Source organism: Sminthopsis crassicaudata, chromosome 3, assembly GCF_048593235.1.
Source record: "Sminthopsis crassicaudata isolate SCR6 chromosome 3, ASM4859323v1, whole genome shotgun sequence".
Taxonomy (NCBI): domain Eukaryota; kingdom Metazoa; phylum Chordata; class Mammalia; order Dasyuromorphia; family Dasyuridae; genus Sminthopsis; species Sminthopsis crassicaudata.
In genome coordinates this window covers 623,558,469-623,575,432 of record NC_133619.1, presented here as the reverse complement: position 1 = coordinate 623,575,432, position 16,964 = coordinate 623,558,469, and the positions used below count along the sequence as shown (strand labels likewise).

Sequence of the window (16,964 nt, the reverse complement as noted above, 5' to 3'; positions counted from 1 at the left end):
GACTGTGGAGTGGAGCTAAGGTGACCTTAGAAGATCCGACATGTCAGCAGTGACTGGCAAAGGGGTGGTGACCTTGGGAAAACCATCAGGCCGCAGAGACCCTGCCCTCCTGCCAGGCAGACAGCGAGGAGTGAAAACTCGAGGGCAGCTCGACGTGCTCCTCTCTGGCTCTTTCGCCAGCTGCCCCCGGGGAAGCCGAGCTGCCCAAAGCCAACACGCTGGCCGCCCCAGCCTCGGCTCAGCCCCACCAGAGCGGTTTCTAGAAAGGCTTTGCTCAGCTTCCCCCTGGGGGAGCATGGGGGCCAGAGGCTTGTGGTCCCTTGCTTCCTCTCCCTCCTTCTGTCTTCTCTTGCAATCACTTTCCCCTGTGCATTTTCCTCAGCTAAGCACCAAGGCCCGTGTACTTTTGCTGAAGGTTTCCCAGAATTCAACCTGTTGTCTCCAAATGCCACCTGGGTCTCTGACTGACACCTCTTCTCCTCTGGGGCACCTATGACTCTTTCTGGTCTATGAAAGTCCTTTCCCTATTCTGATGTTACCGTTAGCCTGCAGGAAAAAGGCCCCAATCTCCGAATCAGCCCCTGGGATCTGCAAGTTAATAAACCCAAGAAACCCTTTTACGCTTTCCCTGAGATTTAGGAGAGACGGCCCATTCTGTTTCATTCCAAGTTCTACAAAGCCCCCACATCCTAAAGATACCTGGGGCCGACTCCACCCCCCCCCCCCCATTTAAAAGCACTCTCTGTTGATTATCTCCAATCCATCCCATCTCCGGCTCATTAGTACACAGTTTGTGTATCGCCTCTGTTGCATGGCTGTGAACTCCCTGAAAGCAGGGCCTTCTTTGTATTCTCTGGGGCCCAGCACACAGTAAGTGCTTATTAAGGCGCCCTGATGGATGCACAGACAAAGCCACATTTTCATTTCCACCGTTTCCAGTGTTTTACACAAGTCCAAGGGAGAGGAAGGCCATCTGTAATGTATTTGCTTAGGGTGCAAAGAAGGCAGGGGCCGGCCTGAGCGTCCCATCTTCCCCATGCTTGAGGTCAGGGCTCTGCACAAAGCAGCCATTTACATCGTGTCAGGTTATGAGGGGGGGGGGGGGTCAAAACGGGATGACTCCATCATACGACTAACTTGGCAAACTCATCAATGTAACTCAGCAAAGTGGGGGGGTGGGGATGGGGACGGGAGATGCCAGAGTGCCCAGAGTGACAGACGGAGAAGCGGGAAATTGAGTTCAGATCAAACCTCGGAGCCTTCCCAGCTGTTTGACTTTGAGCACATGCCCCAACTGCTGCCTGCCTTGGTTTCCGGGCTCTACCACACAGGGTTCAAGACAAGAATTGGGAAACATTTAGCACCGTGTCTGCTCCACAGTAGATGTTCCGTAAATGCTTGCTCCTTTGCACATGTCACCCAGCGAGACAGGACTCCCAGCCACCACATGTGAGTGCGGAGCCTCTTACTCTGCCTGGTTGCAGAGGGGGCCAACAACAGGTTTTCCCGCAAGCTTTAATAAGGGGAGCTGGCTCCACACACAAGCCAAGGGTCAAAGCCTTCTTCATCTCTCTTGGTGTCTCATGGCCCAAAGACTGGGAATGGGGGTGGAGGAGACCGAACAAAGAGGACCCTTTCCATACATCCCTAAAGGCCCCATTTTGTCCCCACCAGATACCCACGGGGGCTGGGAACCCAGAGCCCTGAGCTTCTCTGAATGTGTGCTGCTACATCCAGTCCTATTCCTCTGTAAAGGAAAGGTAAAAACTGAATGAGGCTTCAAAGCTAATGACGGCTTTGCTCAGTTCTCTTCAGAGTAATCCATCCATCAGTTATTGGCTCTTTGGGGGCTTCTTCCCAGTGACCGGGTGAGCCCTGGCCCCTCTGCTTGGTCAGGCCGGCCAACCCTGTCCTGCGCGGCCACAAGCGTTTTCTGTTGAATATTTACAGTAAGTTGGGAGGGTCCCTTGCTCAAGAACAGCTCAAGGAGAACAGCCCCTGTATGACATGAGCTTATGCACCTCGGGGAGCTTTCTCATCCTAGCCACGCTTTGCTCTCAGAGCCTGCATCCGCCTCAGGCCCACTTCTCCCAGTGCTACCCGGTCTGCTCCAAGTCTGATCTTTGGAGTCAGTTCTCACGGGGGTCCTATCTCACTCCCTTTCTCCCCGGTGCTTCGGGATTCCAGGTCATGGGCCCGATTTCTCCTTCAGTACCCAGCCCCTTGGGGTAGCGGGGTATTGTTCTAGCAGGCCTGTTAGAGGAGGGTCATCTAAGGACCCTTTCTCAACTTCTGACGCTCTCGGAGGCCAATCCCCTTTGCCCACTGCTGGCCTATTTCCCCTCAGAGGCTCACCTTGATGTAAAGGATCCTGCTGATGGAGATGAAGATGCGAGTGTATGTGTGAGTGTTGGTGATGATGGGGGGTCACATTAAACATCTGGAGCCGTGCAAGGGGGTCATTAGTCAGAGAGGCCATCCGCTCCGCGTGGATTCTCTCGGCTGCCAGTCTATCAGGGTAGCTCATTTCAGGCCGCAGCTGGGGACCAGCCAGAGCAAGTCTCTCCCTCTCCAAGGGGTTCAGCCCCGGGTGGAAGGAAGCAAAAGGATGAGGGCCTGCAGTGGGAGGTATTGTGAGGGCACCGTGCCGAGCAAAGTGCTCCATAGGGTTGGTGGCGGGGTGCAGGGCATCCAACTCAGGAGGCTTCACCTCAAAGCCGGGCTTCATCCTCTCCCGGAGCTCCCGCTCCCGGATCTCCCGCTCCCGGATCTCCCGCTCTCGGAGTTCCCGCTCCCGGATCGTGGGATCCACGTTGTAGAGGCCGGGCATGTGGTAGGCCAGGAGGGGATCGGTAGGGTTGAGGGGAACAAAGAAAGGATGATTGCGGTTGGTAGGTGACATCACGTGGGGCCGCGCGTATTCACTAAGAGTTCGAAGCGCAGGTGTGTCGGGCCCGATGTACGGGGGAACGGCGGCGATGGTGGTTGGGGGTGGTTCAAAGGAGGGCCGCATGTGGGCAGGTCCACTGAGCTGAGAGTCACTAAGCCGGCTTTCGTGGGAGGAGCTGGACGCCTTCTGCTACAGGAAAAGGAAGGAGGAGCTTAATTGACCTAAAGAGCTTGGAGCATCCCCAAACCAGCCCAAGCACGGAGAGCCCAGGAACGTGCTCTGCCTATGCCCACAGTCCCTGCTCTTGGTTTGGAAGCTTCCCCGCCAGTTGCCTAGACGGGAAGCCGGGTAACAAAGTGCCTGGGAGAGGGGAAAAAAAACCAGCCACCCTGCAAGTGCCGCGCCTGGTGGAGCTGGGGTGCCCAGGAGCAGCAGAGCAGCATCTCCCGGGGCCGCCCTCTGCCTCAGGCCCTCCGCCCCTGCCTTCGGCCCTGAACCGTCCTGCTAGCTAACGCCGGAATGACTTGGGGAGAACAGCCCGGGAGCGTCTAGGTTCTCTCCAAACAATCACAGCTGCCTTTCTGGGTCTGACTTCCTCTGAACCCCACTACTATCCTGTGGTAAGAGACCCCCCCCCACTTTGCCCGGGAATCAGTGCCAGGACCCGGGATCCCCTCCGCTACAGCAGGCTGGCAGGGCCAGGGAGCGCGCCAGAGCCCCGCACACTTGGGATGGGCAGCGCCTCAGAGAGGTGCACTCGGTGGACCATCACTCAAAGCCAGAACAGAACTTTCATGGCGGCAAATCTTTCTGTGGCTATTAAAAGGAAGCTGGAGCCCCCGCCTCCTGCCCCTGCCCTCTCAGCTGGTACGGGTGAAGGCAGAACCCCCTCCCCGGGCTGCTGCCCTGGGGGCCTCTGCCCGAGCACTCACGGCGGCTCGCTCCGCTTCCCGCTCGCGCTCCCGCTCGCGTTCCCGCTCCTTCTCCTTCTCCTTCTCTCGCTCCCTCTCTTCTCGCGCCTTCTGCTCCGCTTCTCGTTTGGCCTTTTCAATCGCCTCCTCCCTCTTCTTGGCGAGCTTGGACCCCGACAGGGGCATGAAGTAAAGGTCAGTTCGTGCACATGAGTTGTAGCCCCGGTCCAAGTGTTTGTAGAACCTGGAAAAGACCAAAGACTCCTTAGAGAGAAGGACAGAAACCTGTGTGAGGGGCCCAGCATTCGGGTCCAGCTGTGGCCAGCCCTGTGGGCTCCCCGGGCCTCCTGGGTCGGCCTCCCCAGGGCTGACCCTGACCTGATCACACGGGGCTACGCCGGCCGGCCAGCGGGGGCCAGCAGGGTCTCGCGGGGGCCTCACCTTGCGGACTGGCTGGCGTGGCTCGGCGTATCCACGACGGTGGGTTCGGGGGAAGGGCTTCGGGGTGGCGGAGGGGGACTTTCAGGCTCCTCCGCTTCATCAGGTGCCTCCTCCTTGATCTGGATGGGTGGGATGGCGCAGGAGGTCACTACGGGGACACTTCCACTAGAAGTCCCAGGCGTGGAACAGGATGGCTGGGAGGGAGCGCTTGGCCCCGATGGGGGCGTGGAGGTGGAAGGGCAGGATGGAGGAGTGATGGGAGGGGGTCCCCCAGGCACAAAGGGGTGCTGAGAAAATGGAGGCTGAGGGGGAACCTGGTGAAGGCCTGAAGGGGGATGGCTGGCAACCGGTGGGAGGCTCTGGCTTTGAGTCAGCACGGGGGGCTGAGCCGGAGAGGACTGTAGTGGCTGACTCTGGGGCATCAGCTGTAGAGGGGGTGGGTGAGCCGAGGGCGGGTGATGTGTAGACAGCGAACTCAAGGGTTTCAAAGCGGGAGGCGGCGGCAGGTTGGAGTTCATGGAGAATGGAGAAGGTCCTGAGAGGTGAGGCGGGTGCTTGTGGGACTGAGGGGTGGGCAGCTGTGGGATGGGGGTAGTGGGAGGGGGTTTGATGTGAGGCATTGCCATGGGGGCGGGAGGAAGTGGCTGCTCCCGGGGGGGCTGAGGAGGCTGCAGGGACGGCTGGGAGCCTTGGACCTGTAAGGAGCCATGAGGATGAGCAGGAGCTTGTGTTGCTGGGAGCGGAACCTGAGACTGAGAGGACTGCGGGGCGAGGGGGAAAGGTTGTGGCGGTCCAGGGTGAGGCAAGAGAGGCTGCGCCTGCAGGCTGTGAGGGCCCGGGGGCACCTGGCTGTGGAGGGGGGGCTGCGGGTGAGACTGGGACGAGGCGGGAGCCTGAGGAGGGTTCTGTGCCACGCTCAAGGGCTGCAAAGGTGGGTGCGGGGAAGGAAGTCTTTGTGGATGCAGGGCTGGGGCCTGCTGGATGTGGGAGTGGGCTGGAGATGGAACAGGAGCCTGAGGCTGGCCGGGAGGCTGAGCTACTGAGGGCGAAACCTGAGGAGGGGCTGAGGGAGCACTGGCTGCCGTGGGCACCGGGGCTGGGAGCTGGGTTGCCCCCGGGGGGGTGGAGGGGGCAGCCTGGGCAGGGCCACCGGGAGCCTGCACCACTTGCTGTTGGGCAGAGGAGTCTGAGTCACTCTCATTGTCCTGAGGGCTGGGGATGCTTGGGGAGGTGCTGCGATTGTCTTGGTCAATGTCTTTGGGGTCACTGCTCCCTTCATCATTAACGCTGCGACTATCCGAACTCTCTCCTTCTCCCTCACCCTCCGACGGAGAGTTGGGCCGGCTGATCTCCTATAGGACAGAGAAAAAGGGAGATGTGCAGCTGGACATAGGGGAGGGCACATCCTTCCCCGTGATGCTTCCCTTCTAGCAAGAGCTGTCCAAGATTCTCGGATCCCACTCGGCGACCCTCCCAGCTCGTTCAGCTAGGCTGCTATCTCAAAGCCACCCCCTTAAGGTTAATCCCCCTGGGAGCAAACTGCTGCTCTGCAACACATTTTGCAACCAGTTTGCAAAATGTTTGTTAGCAAAAATCCTTCAAAAGTTCCCTTCTTTCTCTTCCTCTACCCTCGCAGACTGGTCTTTTTATTCCTAGCTCCCAGACCCCCCAATCCTGAGCTGCCAGACTGAGGCTGGAATCAGCAGAGTAGAACCAGGCAGTAAATTTACGGGTCAACCATGTTATCTGGGCTGGAAAACCCTGCTCTAAGTGAAAGGAAGAGATGAGGTCTATGTCTACGTCTAGTGCCCGAACACTTCTCAGGCAGAGCTCGGGAGTGAGTCCGTCCTCTGAGAAAGCAGTCAGCGCAGAGTGGGAACTCCCAGAAGCCTCACCTGGGGGCTGTGGGTTTTGGACTTCTTGGCACTGGTCCTCTCGGGCTCCTCGGTGTCAGATGCTGCCTTTTCTCGCTGACGCTTGGTGCTCTTGAGAGGTGAAGAAGCTTCTTCCTTTATCTTCTATAACAAGAATCACAAAAGGGAAAGCTGATAGCAGTGCTTGAAACAATCTTTCGACCCACCATTTTAATTAAGATAGAAAGTAAACCTAAAGAGACTCTCAGAGTAGGGGTTGCAATGAGACAGATCCAGGTTCAACAGGAGGAGAAAGATCTCAAACAGAGCTCTCCGAGATGCACTGGGTAGCCATGGCCCCCTCCCTGGAAGTCTTCCAACCCAAGACTCAATGACCAACTCTGGGGATATGTCACTGAAGGGATTATTGTTCAGTGAGGGTTTGGAGAATCTGTGACTCTCATGGGGGGATTTCAGGCAGGAGGACACCGTGGGATGGTCGACAATGAGGTGGCCGAGGAACGTCGAGTTTGGAGAATTACCAAGAGCCCACTTTAGATGGAAATGAAGGGGAATAATAAGAAATAAGGCACCATCAGCCACATCATCACCACCACCACAATATTAACAGGAAAGAGGGAAACAGCAAGGCGGTCGGTAATAGCACTACATTTGATTCAAAGACCAAGTTATTACTTGATAACTATGTGACTTTGGGCAAATCACTCTGGACCTCAAATTTTCCATTTCCAAAATGAGGGTACTGGACTAGATGAACCCCAATTCCCTTCCAGTTTTCAATCTTTGATCCTATGCTCCCGCAAAAGGATCCTTGACAGGGAACCTTAAAGGCACGGTTGGGGAGTATCTACTCAATCCCAGAGGCAACAGAGATCCACTGAAGGTTTTTGAAAGAGGAGTAAGGCGGGTGCGTTATTTGACAAAGTTAGGTTTCTGGCTATTTTGGCAATTGTGTGAAGAAAATATTGGAGAGAAGAGAGAATGAGCTGATGGGACCGAGATTGGAACCTTTCACTACAACAGGAATAACTGATAGGGAGGGGGCAGAGAGGTCAGAAGGAGCTAAGCTAAGTCACCTTACTAGCTTCCTTCCCCCCAAGGACCAATAGGTAAGTAGGGGACGTCCAGATCCCAGGTGGCGTGCCTCACCCGGCTCTTACCTTGGTGGATTTCTTCACAGAATCTGCTTTACTGTCATTGCTTGAGGTGCTGGCTGCGCTAGGAGAGTTACGGCCGCTGGATCGGATGTCTTCGTTGATGGGTGAGGCTCTACCATCAGGGCTAGCAGGTTGCTTCTTGCGGCCACTACGTAGTGTAGACATCTAGCATTGCCCAAAAAATACCCCAAAGAAACCATTAAGGTTGGAATGACCTCCCAGAAAATAAGGGAGGCAGACAGAGGGGCAGGAAAAACCCCAAACCAAAACATGTCAAAAATCTTCAAAAACATATGAAGACACAAACTCCCAATGGAGGGGGGAAGGGGAATAAGGGGGGGGAGAAGGGGAATAAGGGGGGGGGGGGGAGGTGGAGCAAGGAGGGAACTTGTCAAGCTACCTAAGGAAGAGGCAGGGAAGGCCAGAGGGGCAGTGACCTGAGAAAGCAGCCCTGAAGTGGAAGCCAAGTAGAGTGCTTTTCTCAATTATTTCCATTATTTTGAGCAAATCATTTTACCTTTAAGGGTCTTCCTAAAGTTTCCCCGTGTGTGAGAAATGAAGTTTTTTCCCAAGTCTGGCTTCAAAGAAAGTTTATGAGAAAGCCCTTCTTCCTTCCTACAGATGTGGAAGCCACCGGTGAGGAACTTGGTGGACATATGGGCTAGTTTTGCTCAACTTTTCCTTCCTCCTTCTCTTTTTATTATTGTTATAAAATGATTCTCTGAGGAGGATACGAAGGCAAGAAAGAATAAAATTGTATCACCCAGAAAGGAATGTATTTTTATGTGAATCCTTGTATTATGCCTTAAAAGTCTTGTAGGACTTTGGGCATCTTGATTGATGGCAGTAAAGAAAGTTAAGAAAAGTCTCTGTAAGCTACAATAATTAAGAATTAGAATAATGAGGCCTTGCCTAAGTGGATAATAGCTACCATGGGGAACAAATGTTCCAAGAGAGCACTGGAGGTGGCCAAAGCCCCAAGCCACATGGTAGGACGCCACATGCCCTCAAGCCGTACCGAGCCACGACTGCGTCGGGTCCTCATGCTATGCTTTCCGCTGAGCCCATCCTCTTCCTCTTTGACAGGTTTGAACATAAAGGGTGGTGGGTCCACTGGCTTCTCAATTGGGGGGAGTTCACCGTACTTCTTGAAGTGGATGCGACAGTCAGTGCACAGTAGGATGTTTTCTCGGCCGCCGTGGTGCCAGTCTTTGGAGGCTTCACAGAGGGTGAGGGGAAGGAGTAAAACAGAAGTCAGCATGTCCCTTAGCAGAAGGAATGGCCACCTGGAGCCAGACAACCAGACCCCAAACATCACACCTGCTCAGGCTGCAGTCTCACCGTGACATGACAAAGCTTCTAGGATCCAGGACTGCTTATTTCTGGGCTTGGAAGAGACCCTACAAGTGGCTACCAGAGCCAACTGTCTCTTCAAGGTGTCTGGTAGCCCATTCTAGCAGATGGTGCCCAGGCCGCCTCTCTTGCCTATCTCCTCTAGGTTTCCATCCCCCCACCCCCATCCCTTTTTCTTCTCTCTCTCTGCTCGGGAATAAGGCGGCCACACCAGTGGATTACGGGCTGGTTCTCTGTACCTGTCATTCAAAGCTCTACAGTGAAACAAAGGATGGGCCAGGAGAGTCTGTTGTATTCCTTTCTCAACCTTCTCACTCAGGTTGTTATTCAGAGTCAGAATAAATTACTGTCTCCACCCCCCAACCGTTATATCACCCGTCCCAATTCGTCAAATGTTAAGGCCCCGACAGCCTAGAGCAGCCCAGACTAGTAAATCAGCCCCGAGAAAGCTGGCACCAAGCAGGGCCCGGCATCTGTCACGCGCACGTACTAGTTGTGAAGCAGTGACGACAAGCGTAACCTTTCAGCTCCTGCTCGCTGTCCTCGCTGTCAAAGTCATCTTCACTGGCCGAGCTCAAGTCCACTGAGGAAAGCAAGCAGAGCACGGGGGAGGGGCAGGAGAGAAAAGGAGTGTTCCCATTAGAGTCCCCAGTAAGGGCGAGAGTCCTCCTCCTAGGCTGGGGCAGGAAGGCTCCCTTCAGAGGAAAGCCCCCAAGACCCGCCTGGGTGCTGCACGTGGGGAGGGGCCCGAGGCGTCAGCAGTGGCAGGCTGGCCCCCCGGCCCGGACAGCCACGGCTGCAGAATGTGAGAGCCCGGCAAGAGTAGGCTCCGTTCCTGAGGGATTGAAACAGGAGCTTTGCTCATGTGGGTAAAAGGTCGTGGCCTGGCACACAAATGTTCAGGCCATAAAGATGGCTCTTGGACCGTGGTCTCAAGGGGAGCGTGGTGAGCCGCCTCTCTGTGGAGTCAGAGCCAGCGACTCAAGTCATCTGCTGCTCCGAGGCCTCAGGAGCGCTCCTGGCAGACGGGCGACCCGGGAGACCTTCTTACCCCGATGATCCCACTGCCAGGAGGATGCACATGCTCTCTCCAGTCAGAGAGATAACGGAGGGGCCCGCGACTTTGCTGGGGATTTCTCTGTCCAGTTCTACAGCCACAGACAAGTTGTGTGTACAAGCCCCACCCCACCAAACACTGCTGGCACTTACAGAATTCACTGGAGGGGGGCCTGGATGGGGTGTTGACGGGAGTAGAAGCTGTTCGAGTTTTAATCCTTCGAAATACAGCCTGCCGCCGGTGCCTTCGGTGAGCCCGAGAGCTAGCAGCTTCTGGGGTTTTCTTCCAATAGTAATAAAAGGTGATTAACTCTCCCTGCAAGACAGAAAAATCAAGTGTCAATTGGGACAATGGTGGAGGAACACCACTTTGAAGAGCTTCCTTTTTCTGCTGGAAGTTCAAGTCCCGGCAACTGCTTTCCTTATGGCAGGGATGAGCCCTGGGAGGGTGTACTATCCTCACTCATGACACGACTTTGTGCTGGTCTCTGACAAAGTCTCTTACACATGGCAAGGACACAAAACATGTCTGATGCACATACTAAAGGGGTCAGATTATGGTTTGTCTTGAGCATTTTGAGAAAGAGCTGCTCCTGTTCACATTGTCAGCCAACAAGCCAACTTTGAGCCCTGCTCAACAGCTTGTCCCCTGAGACCACTGGGTCTGAGGCAGTCATGTGGATCAAAGGATCAAAGGGCCTTACACAAACACCTACAGACAAAGTATGTGACTGCGAGCGAGGAGGGAGAATAGCTGACATGTGAACTTTATTTTCATATGAACTGGTTAAAGGAGGGAACAACATATATGTGCATACACATTTGAGGGCTGAAATCAGTCAGTCAATAAACTTTTAATAAGGAGTTCAAACTCTAATGGGGAAGACAATGATCATGTACAAACAAGCCACATTCTGGGTAATTAGGAAATAATTAAGGGAAGGAAGATTTAAGTCTTCCTGAAGAAAATGGGATTTAAATTAGGATTTGAAGGCAGCCAGGAGGCAGAGTTGAGGAGGAAGTGCATTCCAGGCAGGGGGAAAACCAAATAAAGTGCCCAGGGCGGAGTGTCTCCCTTGTCACTGCACTGAAGAGTACATGGCAGGGAATAAGAAGAGTGGAAAGGTTGGGAAAGGCTAGATTATATATTTGAATGCCAAAAAGGATTTTGAATTTGATTCTGGAGACTATGGAGTGCTCCTAGAGTTTACTGAATAGGCAAATGACAAGGTCAGAGTTGCTCTTAAGGAAAATCACTTTGGTGATTAAATGGAGAATGAAGTCAGATGCTCTAGCAGGTTATTGCAATAGTCAAGGGGTGTGTGTGTGTGTAGGGGGGTCTATATCAGAATGGTAGCAATGTCAGAGAAGAAAAGAGATGTTACAAAAAGGAAATTGTCTGACTGTAGCCAAAGATTATGAGGGCGAGAGACAGTAAAGAGTTGAGTATGACAATTAAACTGGAAACCCGAGGGATTGGTAGAATGGAGTTTGCCCACTAGGAGGAATGGGTTTACCAGGAAAGATTATAAGTTCAGTTTAAGACATGCTGAATTTAAGATGTGTCCTAGATGTTCCACGTGAGAAGTATGAAAGGCAACTGGATATGCAAGAGTGGAGGTCAGTGGAGAGATAAGGGCAGGATAGGTAGGTCTGAGATCACCTGCATGGAAACAATGAAATTCTATAGCTGATGAGATCACCAAGTAAAGTAACATAGAGGAAGGCCTCAGGACAGAATCCTGTGGGACATCTAAACTTAAAGAAAACATGATCTGAGGAGTCAGCAAAGGAGATTGAGAAATAGTCTTTAGAAGAGACAGGGGAGTCCCAGAAACCTAGAGAGAAGAGGGTAGCAAATAGAGGTAAAGAGGAGAGAGTGATTAACAGAGGCAAAGGCTGCAGAGAAGTTAAAGAGAATCGGGATTGAAAAAAGATCATTAAACTTGTATTTTGGTTATCCTGAAGAACAATTTGGAACTATGCCCAAAGGGCTATCAAACTGTGCATATCAAACTAGTGGGTCTGTATCTCAAAGAGACCAAAGAAAAGGGAAAAGATCTATTTGTACAAAATATTTATAGGAGCACTTTTTGTGATAGCAAAGAATTAGAAAATGAGAACATGTCCATTAACTGGGGAAGGGCTAAATAAATTGCGATAGAAAATTATTAAGAAATGACAAGGAGAATGGCTGCAGAAAAACCTCAGAAGACCTATATTAACAAAGTAAAACAGAACCAGGACAGCACTATATATGTAACAGCAATATTGTAATGATAATCAACCATGAAAGACTTAGCTTCTCTGATCAAGACAATTCCAAAGGACCTGTGATGAAAAATGCTATCCACTTCTAGAGAGAACTGATGAACTGAATGCAGACTGAAGCATAATTTAAAAAAAAAAAAAAATTATGTTTCTTCCTTCTTATTTTTATTTTTTTTGCAATATAGCTAATATGGAAATGTTTTACATGCCTTCACATGTATAACGGAGATATATTTTTTGCCTTCTCAATGGGTGAGGAGTGGGAGGGAATTTGAAATTCAAAACTTTTAAAAAAGGAATGTTAAAAACAAATAAAAATGAAAAAAGTGGTTTGTAACGCACACACATACCCATTAGATTTAGCTAGATTAATTCAAGAGAATGATGAAATATCCTACCTACTTCTTGACAGAGAGGTAAAGGATTCCATATTTGGATATGGCCAAAGTTGAAATCTGTTTTGTTTGATTTGTAACAAGGGTTTACTTTGTTTTTGATTGGGGGAGATGAAGGGGGAGAGGGTTAGGATAGGAAGGAGAAAAGGCAGATTTTTGCTAATTTAAGAAAAAGTGACAGTAAAGTATGTTTTTCCAATACATTTTTGTTAAACCAAATTCATTCTACTGATGGAAAATGCCTCTTAAATGTTAGCTCAAACAAGATAAAGTATGAGGAAATACAAAGTATGAGAATCTCCCAGAAGGAATCTGGCTAATTTGACAATCTTTCGAATAAACAGTTTATAGATACAAATCACCCAGACAGGGGATGTATGGGAGAAATTACATTATGGGAACAAATATTGTAATTGGTGAAGTGAGACAAGTAGATATAGTAGAAAGAGGCAAATAGTTGGATTTAGTGAAGAACAGTACAAAGCAATGCAATCCACCTAAAATTGTCATTTGATTAACAAAGCCAATACAAGTCAAGTCATTAAATATTCATAACTCAAAGACTTAGTCTAAAAAGAAGACCTGGGCTTGGCTATCCAAAAGAAAAATGAGAAACTTAGGGAACTGTGAAGAGGCTAACAGATAGGAATTCTGAGCCATCATTTTTTTCCAAAACCAATTTTTTTTTTTTTAATCTAGATACTTCTTAGAGCGCTGGGCCTTCTCCAGACCAGATATTGCCATTTATTTTATATTATACAAGGGAGACAAACCAATCTTTTAGGAAGAAAAAAGGAATGGGAATAAATGAAAGGAAACTTTACAGACTCTATGAGTAATCAGTTAGTATGTCATCTGGAATACTGTGTATGCCTTCTGTCAACCAACCCACTGTCAGTGGCTTTAAAAGAAAAATCAGGAGTGATTGATTTGGGATTTCACTTCCTTTACCTCTCAGTAACCACTAAGTACCAATGCAAGACGGGTAACTTCTTTGTAATTTAGAGTCTTAGAGAGATACCTAGAGTAATTTAAAGTCTAATTAAGTCATTTCTGGCCATGGTCTCACAAGTCAGTGTGTCATCTTCCTAGCTCCAAACTAGCTCGCTCGCTCTCTCTCTGTCGCTCTCTCTCTGTCTCCATCTCTCTCTCTCTCTCTCTCTCTCTCTCTCTCTCTCTCTCTCTCTCTCTCTCTCTCTCTCTCTCTCTCTCTCTCCCTCCCTCCCTCCCTCCCTCCCTCCCTCCCTCTCTCTCTCCATTTCTCCCCCCCCCCTGTGTGTGTGTGTGTGTATGTTTTGCTCCCCACATATAGAGTTAAAATATATTGCTTATCCTTTGACTTAAAAAAAAAAAAAGATTATAAATATGATCAGAAAGTATTCCAGGTGAGGGAAATATCAAGGGGAAAGGTGGCGCGCGCACACACACACACACACACACACACACACACACACACACACACACACACACAAAAAGCAGAGTATGTGGGGAAATACACCATGGCTTGGATGAGAGGGCAAAGTGCATTTAAAATATCTACTTAATAATCACAATCCTAACTTCAGTAGGTGAAATTAATTTTATTAAGCTTCACATCAAGAATACTGATGTTTTTGTTTCAAGCTAAAGAAATATTACTAAAAAACGGCACAATGTCCCATCTAGTCTTTCAGACTAGCCTAAACAAGGCCTTTCAGCATTATCCAATATAAATCTGTGGCATCCTCCCTTTCTGAATATTTGAGTCCACAGCTTAAAAAGTGAGTCAGAATATCAAGAAAAAATTTTACTCTGAGAATCCATTCCTATATGTCCAACAAGAAAACTTTCCAATAAAAGTAATGTCACAGCAAGAAAAGAACCGTGCTCCACAATGAGGCACATTAGGTAAAATTGCAAATTCCTTGCTGATCTGAAAAGCAATTTGGAACTATGCCCAGGAAGTTAATAAACTGTGCATATCTTTTTTTATCCAGTGATACTACTATGAAGGCCTATACCCTAAAGAACTTAAAAGAGGAAATATATCTTAGTTTTTGATGATAGAAAAGAACTTAAATTTAAGAGGGACACCAATTGAGAACATAGCCAAGCAAATTATGTTCTAGGAATAACACAGAATGTCATTGTGCTGCTAGGAATGTGAGAAAAGACAGTTGAAGTCTGGTAAGATTTATACAAAATAAAGTGATCATAAAGTGATCAAAATCAGGGAAATAACTTATACTATTATTATTACAACAAAACTATAAAAACCATTTAAAAATACTCAAAAACTCTTATCAAGGCAATAGTTCCAGAGAAACTTAAAATGAGGCATACTACCTCTACCTTTATTTTTTCCTCAATAATGTTTTGTTTTTTCAATTACATGTAAATTTATTCATCCTTTTAAGGTTTTGAGTTCCATATCTTTTCTCCCAACCATTGCCACAAGGACATCACAAGGATCATTTTAAACATATTCGTGTTGTAAAAAAAAAAATCAAAAGAAAAAGAAAAACAGAGAAACAAACAAAAAGGTGAAAACAGTATGCTTTGATCCATATTCAGTCTGTACAGTTTGCTCTCTGGATGAAGATGGCATTTTCCATCCTAAATCCATTGGAATTGCCTTGGGTCACTGCATTGCTGAGAAGAGGTAGATCTATCACTGTCAAACATCACACAATCTTGCTATTACTCTTACTTTCTACCTTTCAGCAGAGAGATCATGAACTAATGTGAACAACGAGGCACATTTTTGGGCATGGCCAATGTGGGAATTTTTGCATATGCGTATGTTACAAGGGCTTTGATTTTCCTTTTTTCATGTAGGAAATAAATGCTTGATAAAGACATTTTGGTTTTAATAAAGTAGCCTAAAAAATATCTCATACTTCCCCAAGAGAATGATTTACCAAGATTCCTTTGACTTCAGGAAATGGCAATTATAGCCCAAAGGCTATGTACTGAAAGGAGACATAGCCAAACAGAAGGTAGAGGCTGCATAATATTATTCTAAAGTCTTGCCCTTCCAGCTCTCCACCTCTTGCATTTATCTCTTCATTTCAGTGCTATCATCACCTGCTTTACTCTCATTTCTTTACCATTTTCTACAATGCCTTCTACGTCTATTAAATTCATTTAAGTTTTCTAAGTGATTTACATGTTATCTCATTTGAACCTCACAATAACCCTGGGAGATATGTGCTATTATTGTCCCCATTTTATAGATGAGGAAACCAAGACAAAGATTTGCCCTGGAACTCACAACTATTAAGTGTCTGAGACAAGATTCGAATGTGGGCCTTCCTGACTCCAGGCCCAGCATTCTATGCACAGTGATGCCATCTAGCAAGTCACTTCAGAGTGCTCTGGCTGCTCTGCTTCTTTGCCCTTTATCCCTTTAATCTTCATAATAATTTACTCATCCAAAAATATGTATGTGCACACGCACACAGAAGAGTTCTACTCTGATGCTTGCATGGGGGTGAACCAGGGTTCTCACAGGCTCTGCTAAGGGCAGGCCTCACTATTCTGGAGAGGTTCATCACCAGATAAGCTGACAGGTGAAAAACTCTTTGACTACAGCAATTTCCAGAGATGATCTACTCATGGGGCTTAGGGAAACTGAGATCCATGATGGAATGACTGCCACAGTGAAATCACAGGTGAAAGGAAGTGTTAGAGCCCATGCAAATCTGTGAGCGCAGGTGTCTGTGTTTTGGGGCATATGGGGGTAAACAAACACATGCCCACATGCCAATTCTTTTTCCAATCCAACTATCAGGAAATAGACTATTGTTACTGCCATCAGTCCATTCCTTCTATTAAGATGCTTAAGTTGCCTTAGGGCACAAAATCTCCATAGAAGACCTAAAATAAAATTCTACCAAATGCCTGATGAGGGATAACTACCATCAGAAGCACTGGATTCCCTGAACAAAGTTGATACATAGAAATAAGAAAGCATCTAGTCCATGATTTTTAGATCTGTAAGTCAAATGAGAGGAAAGATAGAGAGAACTGTAACAGCAGCAGCAACAATAACCAACAGTTCTAGGTAATGTAAGCAATGTCCAAGGAGCAGAATCCAGGGAGAATTAAATCCAGGTTGGATCCCGACTGTGCTCCAAGCAGAGCAAGGTAAAGGCACAGAGGAGAAAAAGTCAGAGAACCTGCATTGAGATATTTGTCTTTGTGGACAAGAAACCCACCTTTCTGGGTTTCAACTTCCTTTTGTGCATGAGAGAGATTCTTCTAAAGACTATCTCAGGCTTAGATTCTCTGTTCTGGGAGATTTGAAAAGTCATTTTACCTCTCAGAGCTCAGTTCAGCTTTTCATCTACAGAGTTTATGGTAAGGGGAGCTGTCCGAATAGCACTGACTTTTATTTGAATCAGCTTTCTGTGGTCCACATACATTTCAGAGAGATGAGAATGGAACAGCAAAAATAATCTTTGGTACCTGAAAGCAGACCCCTCTCCTCTTGACTTTAACCATGTAAGAGCGTCTAGAGTTCCATATGTACACATTTACAAGCATGCACACTTGTGCTTCTGCTTGCTTTTCTGCTCAGGGCGGACAAGTGTTGCCACAGTGGGTGGATGGTCAATCATGGGAATCCTATAGCC

General features: G+C 48.6%; 1 protein-coding gene across 7 annotated transcripts in view; it reads right to left on the bottom strand.

The window, feature by feature from the left end:
• RERE (arginine-glutamic acid dipeptide repeats) overlaps positions 1 to 16,964 on the bottom strand; it is a 528,280-nt gene that overhangs the window by 5,930 nt on the left and 505,386 nt on the right. For 6 of the 7 annotated variants that reach the window (XM_074307767.1, XM_074307773.1, XM_074307768.1 and 3 more), the window contains 8 exons: positions 9,836 to 9,998; positions 9,117 to 9,209; positions 8,292 to 8,491; positions 7,277 to 7,438; positions 6,138 to 6,260; positions 4,243 to 5,594; positions 3,823 to 4,045; positions 2,356 to 3,079 (listed from right to left, as the gene is read on the bottom strand). In XM_074307767.1, coding sequence (XP_074163868.1) covers positions 2,356 to 3,079; positions 3,823 to 4,045; positions 4,243 to 5,594; positions 6,138 to 6,260; positions 7,277 to 7,438; positions 8,292 to 8,491; positions 9,117 to 9,209; positions 9,836 to 9,998 — 3,040 coding nt within the window. The remainder of the gene's footprint in view (positions 1 to 2,355; positions 3,080 to 3,822; positions 4,046 to 4,242; positions 5,595 to 6,137; positions 6,261 to 7,276; positions 7,439 to 8,291; positions 8,492 to 9,116; positions 9,210 to 9,835; positions 9,999 to 16,964) is intronic. The other variant, XM_074307772.1, reaches the window with a different exon arrangement.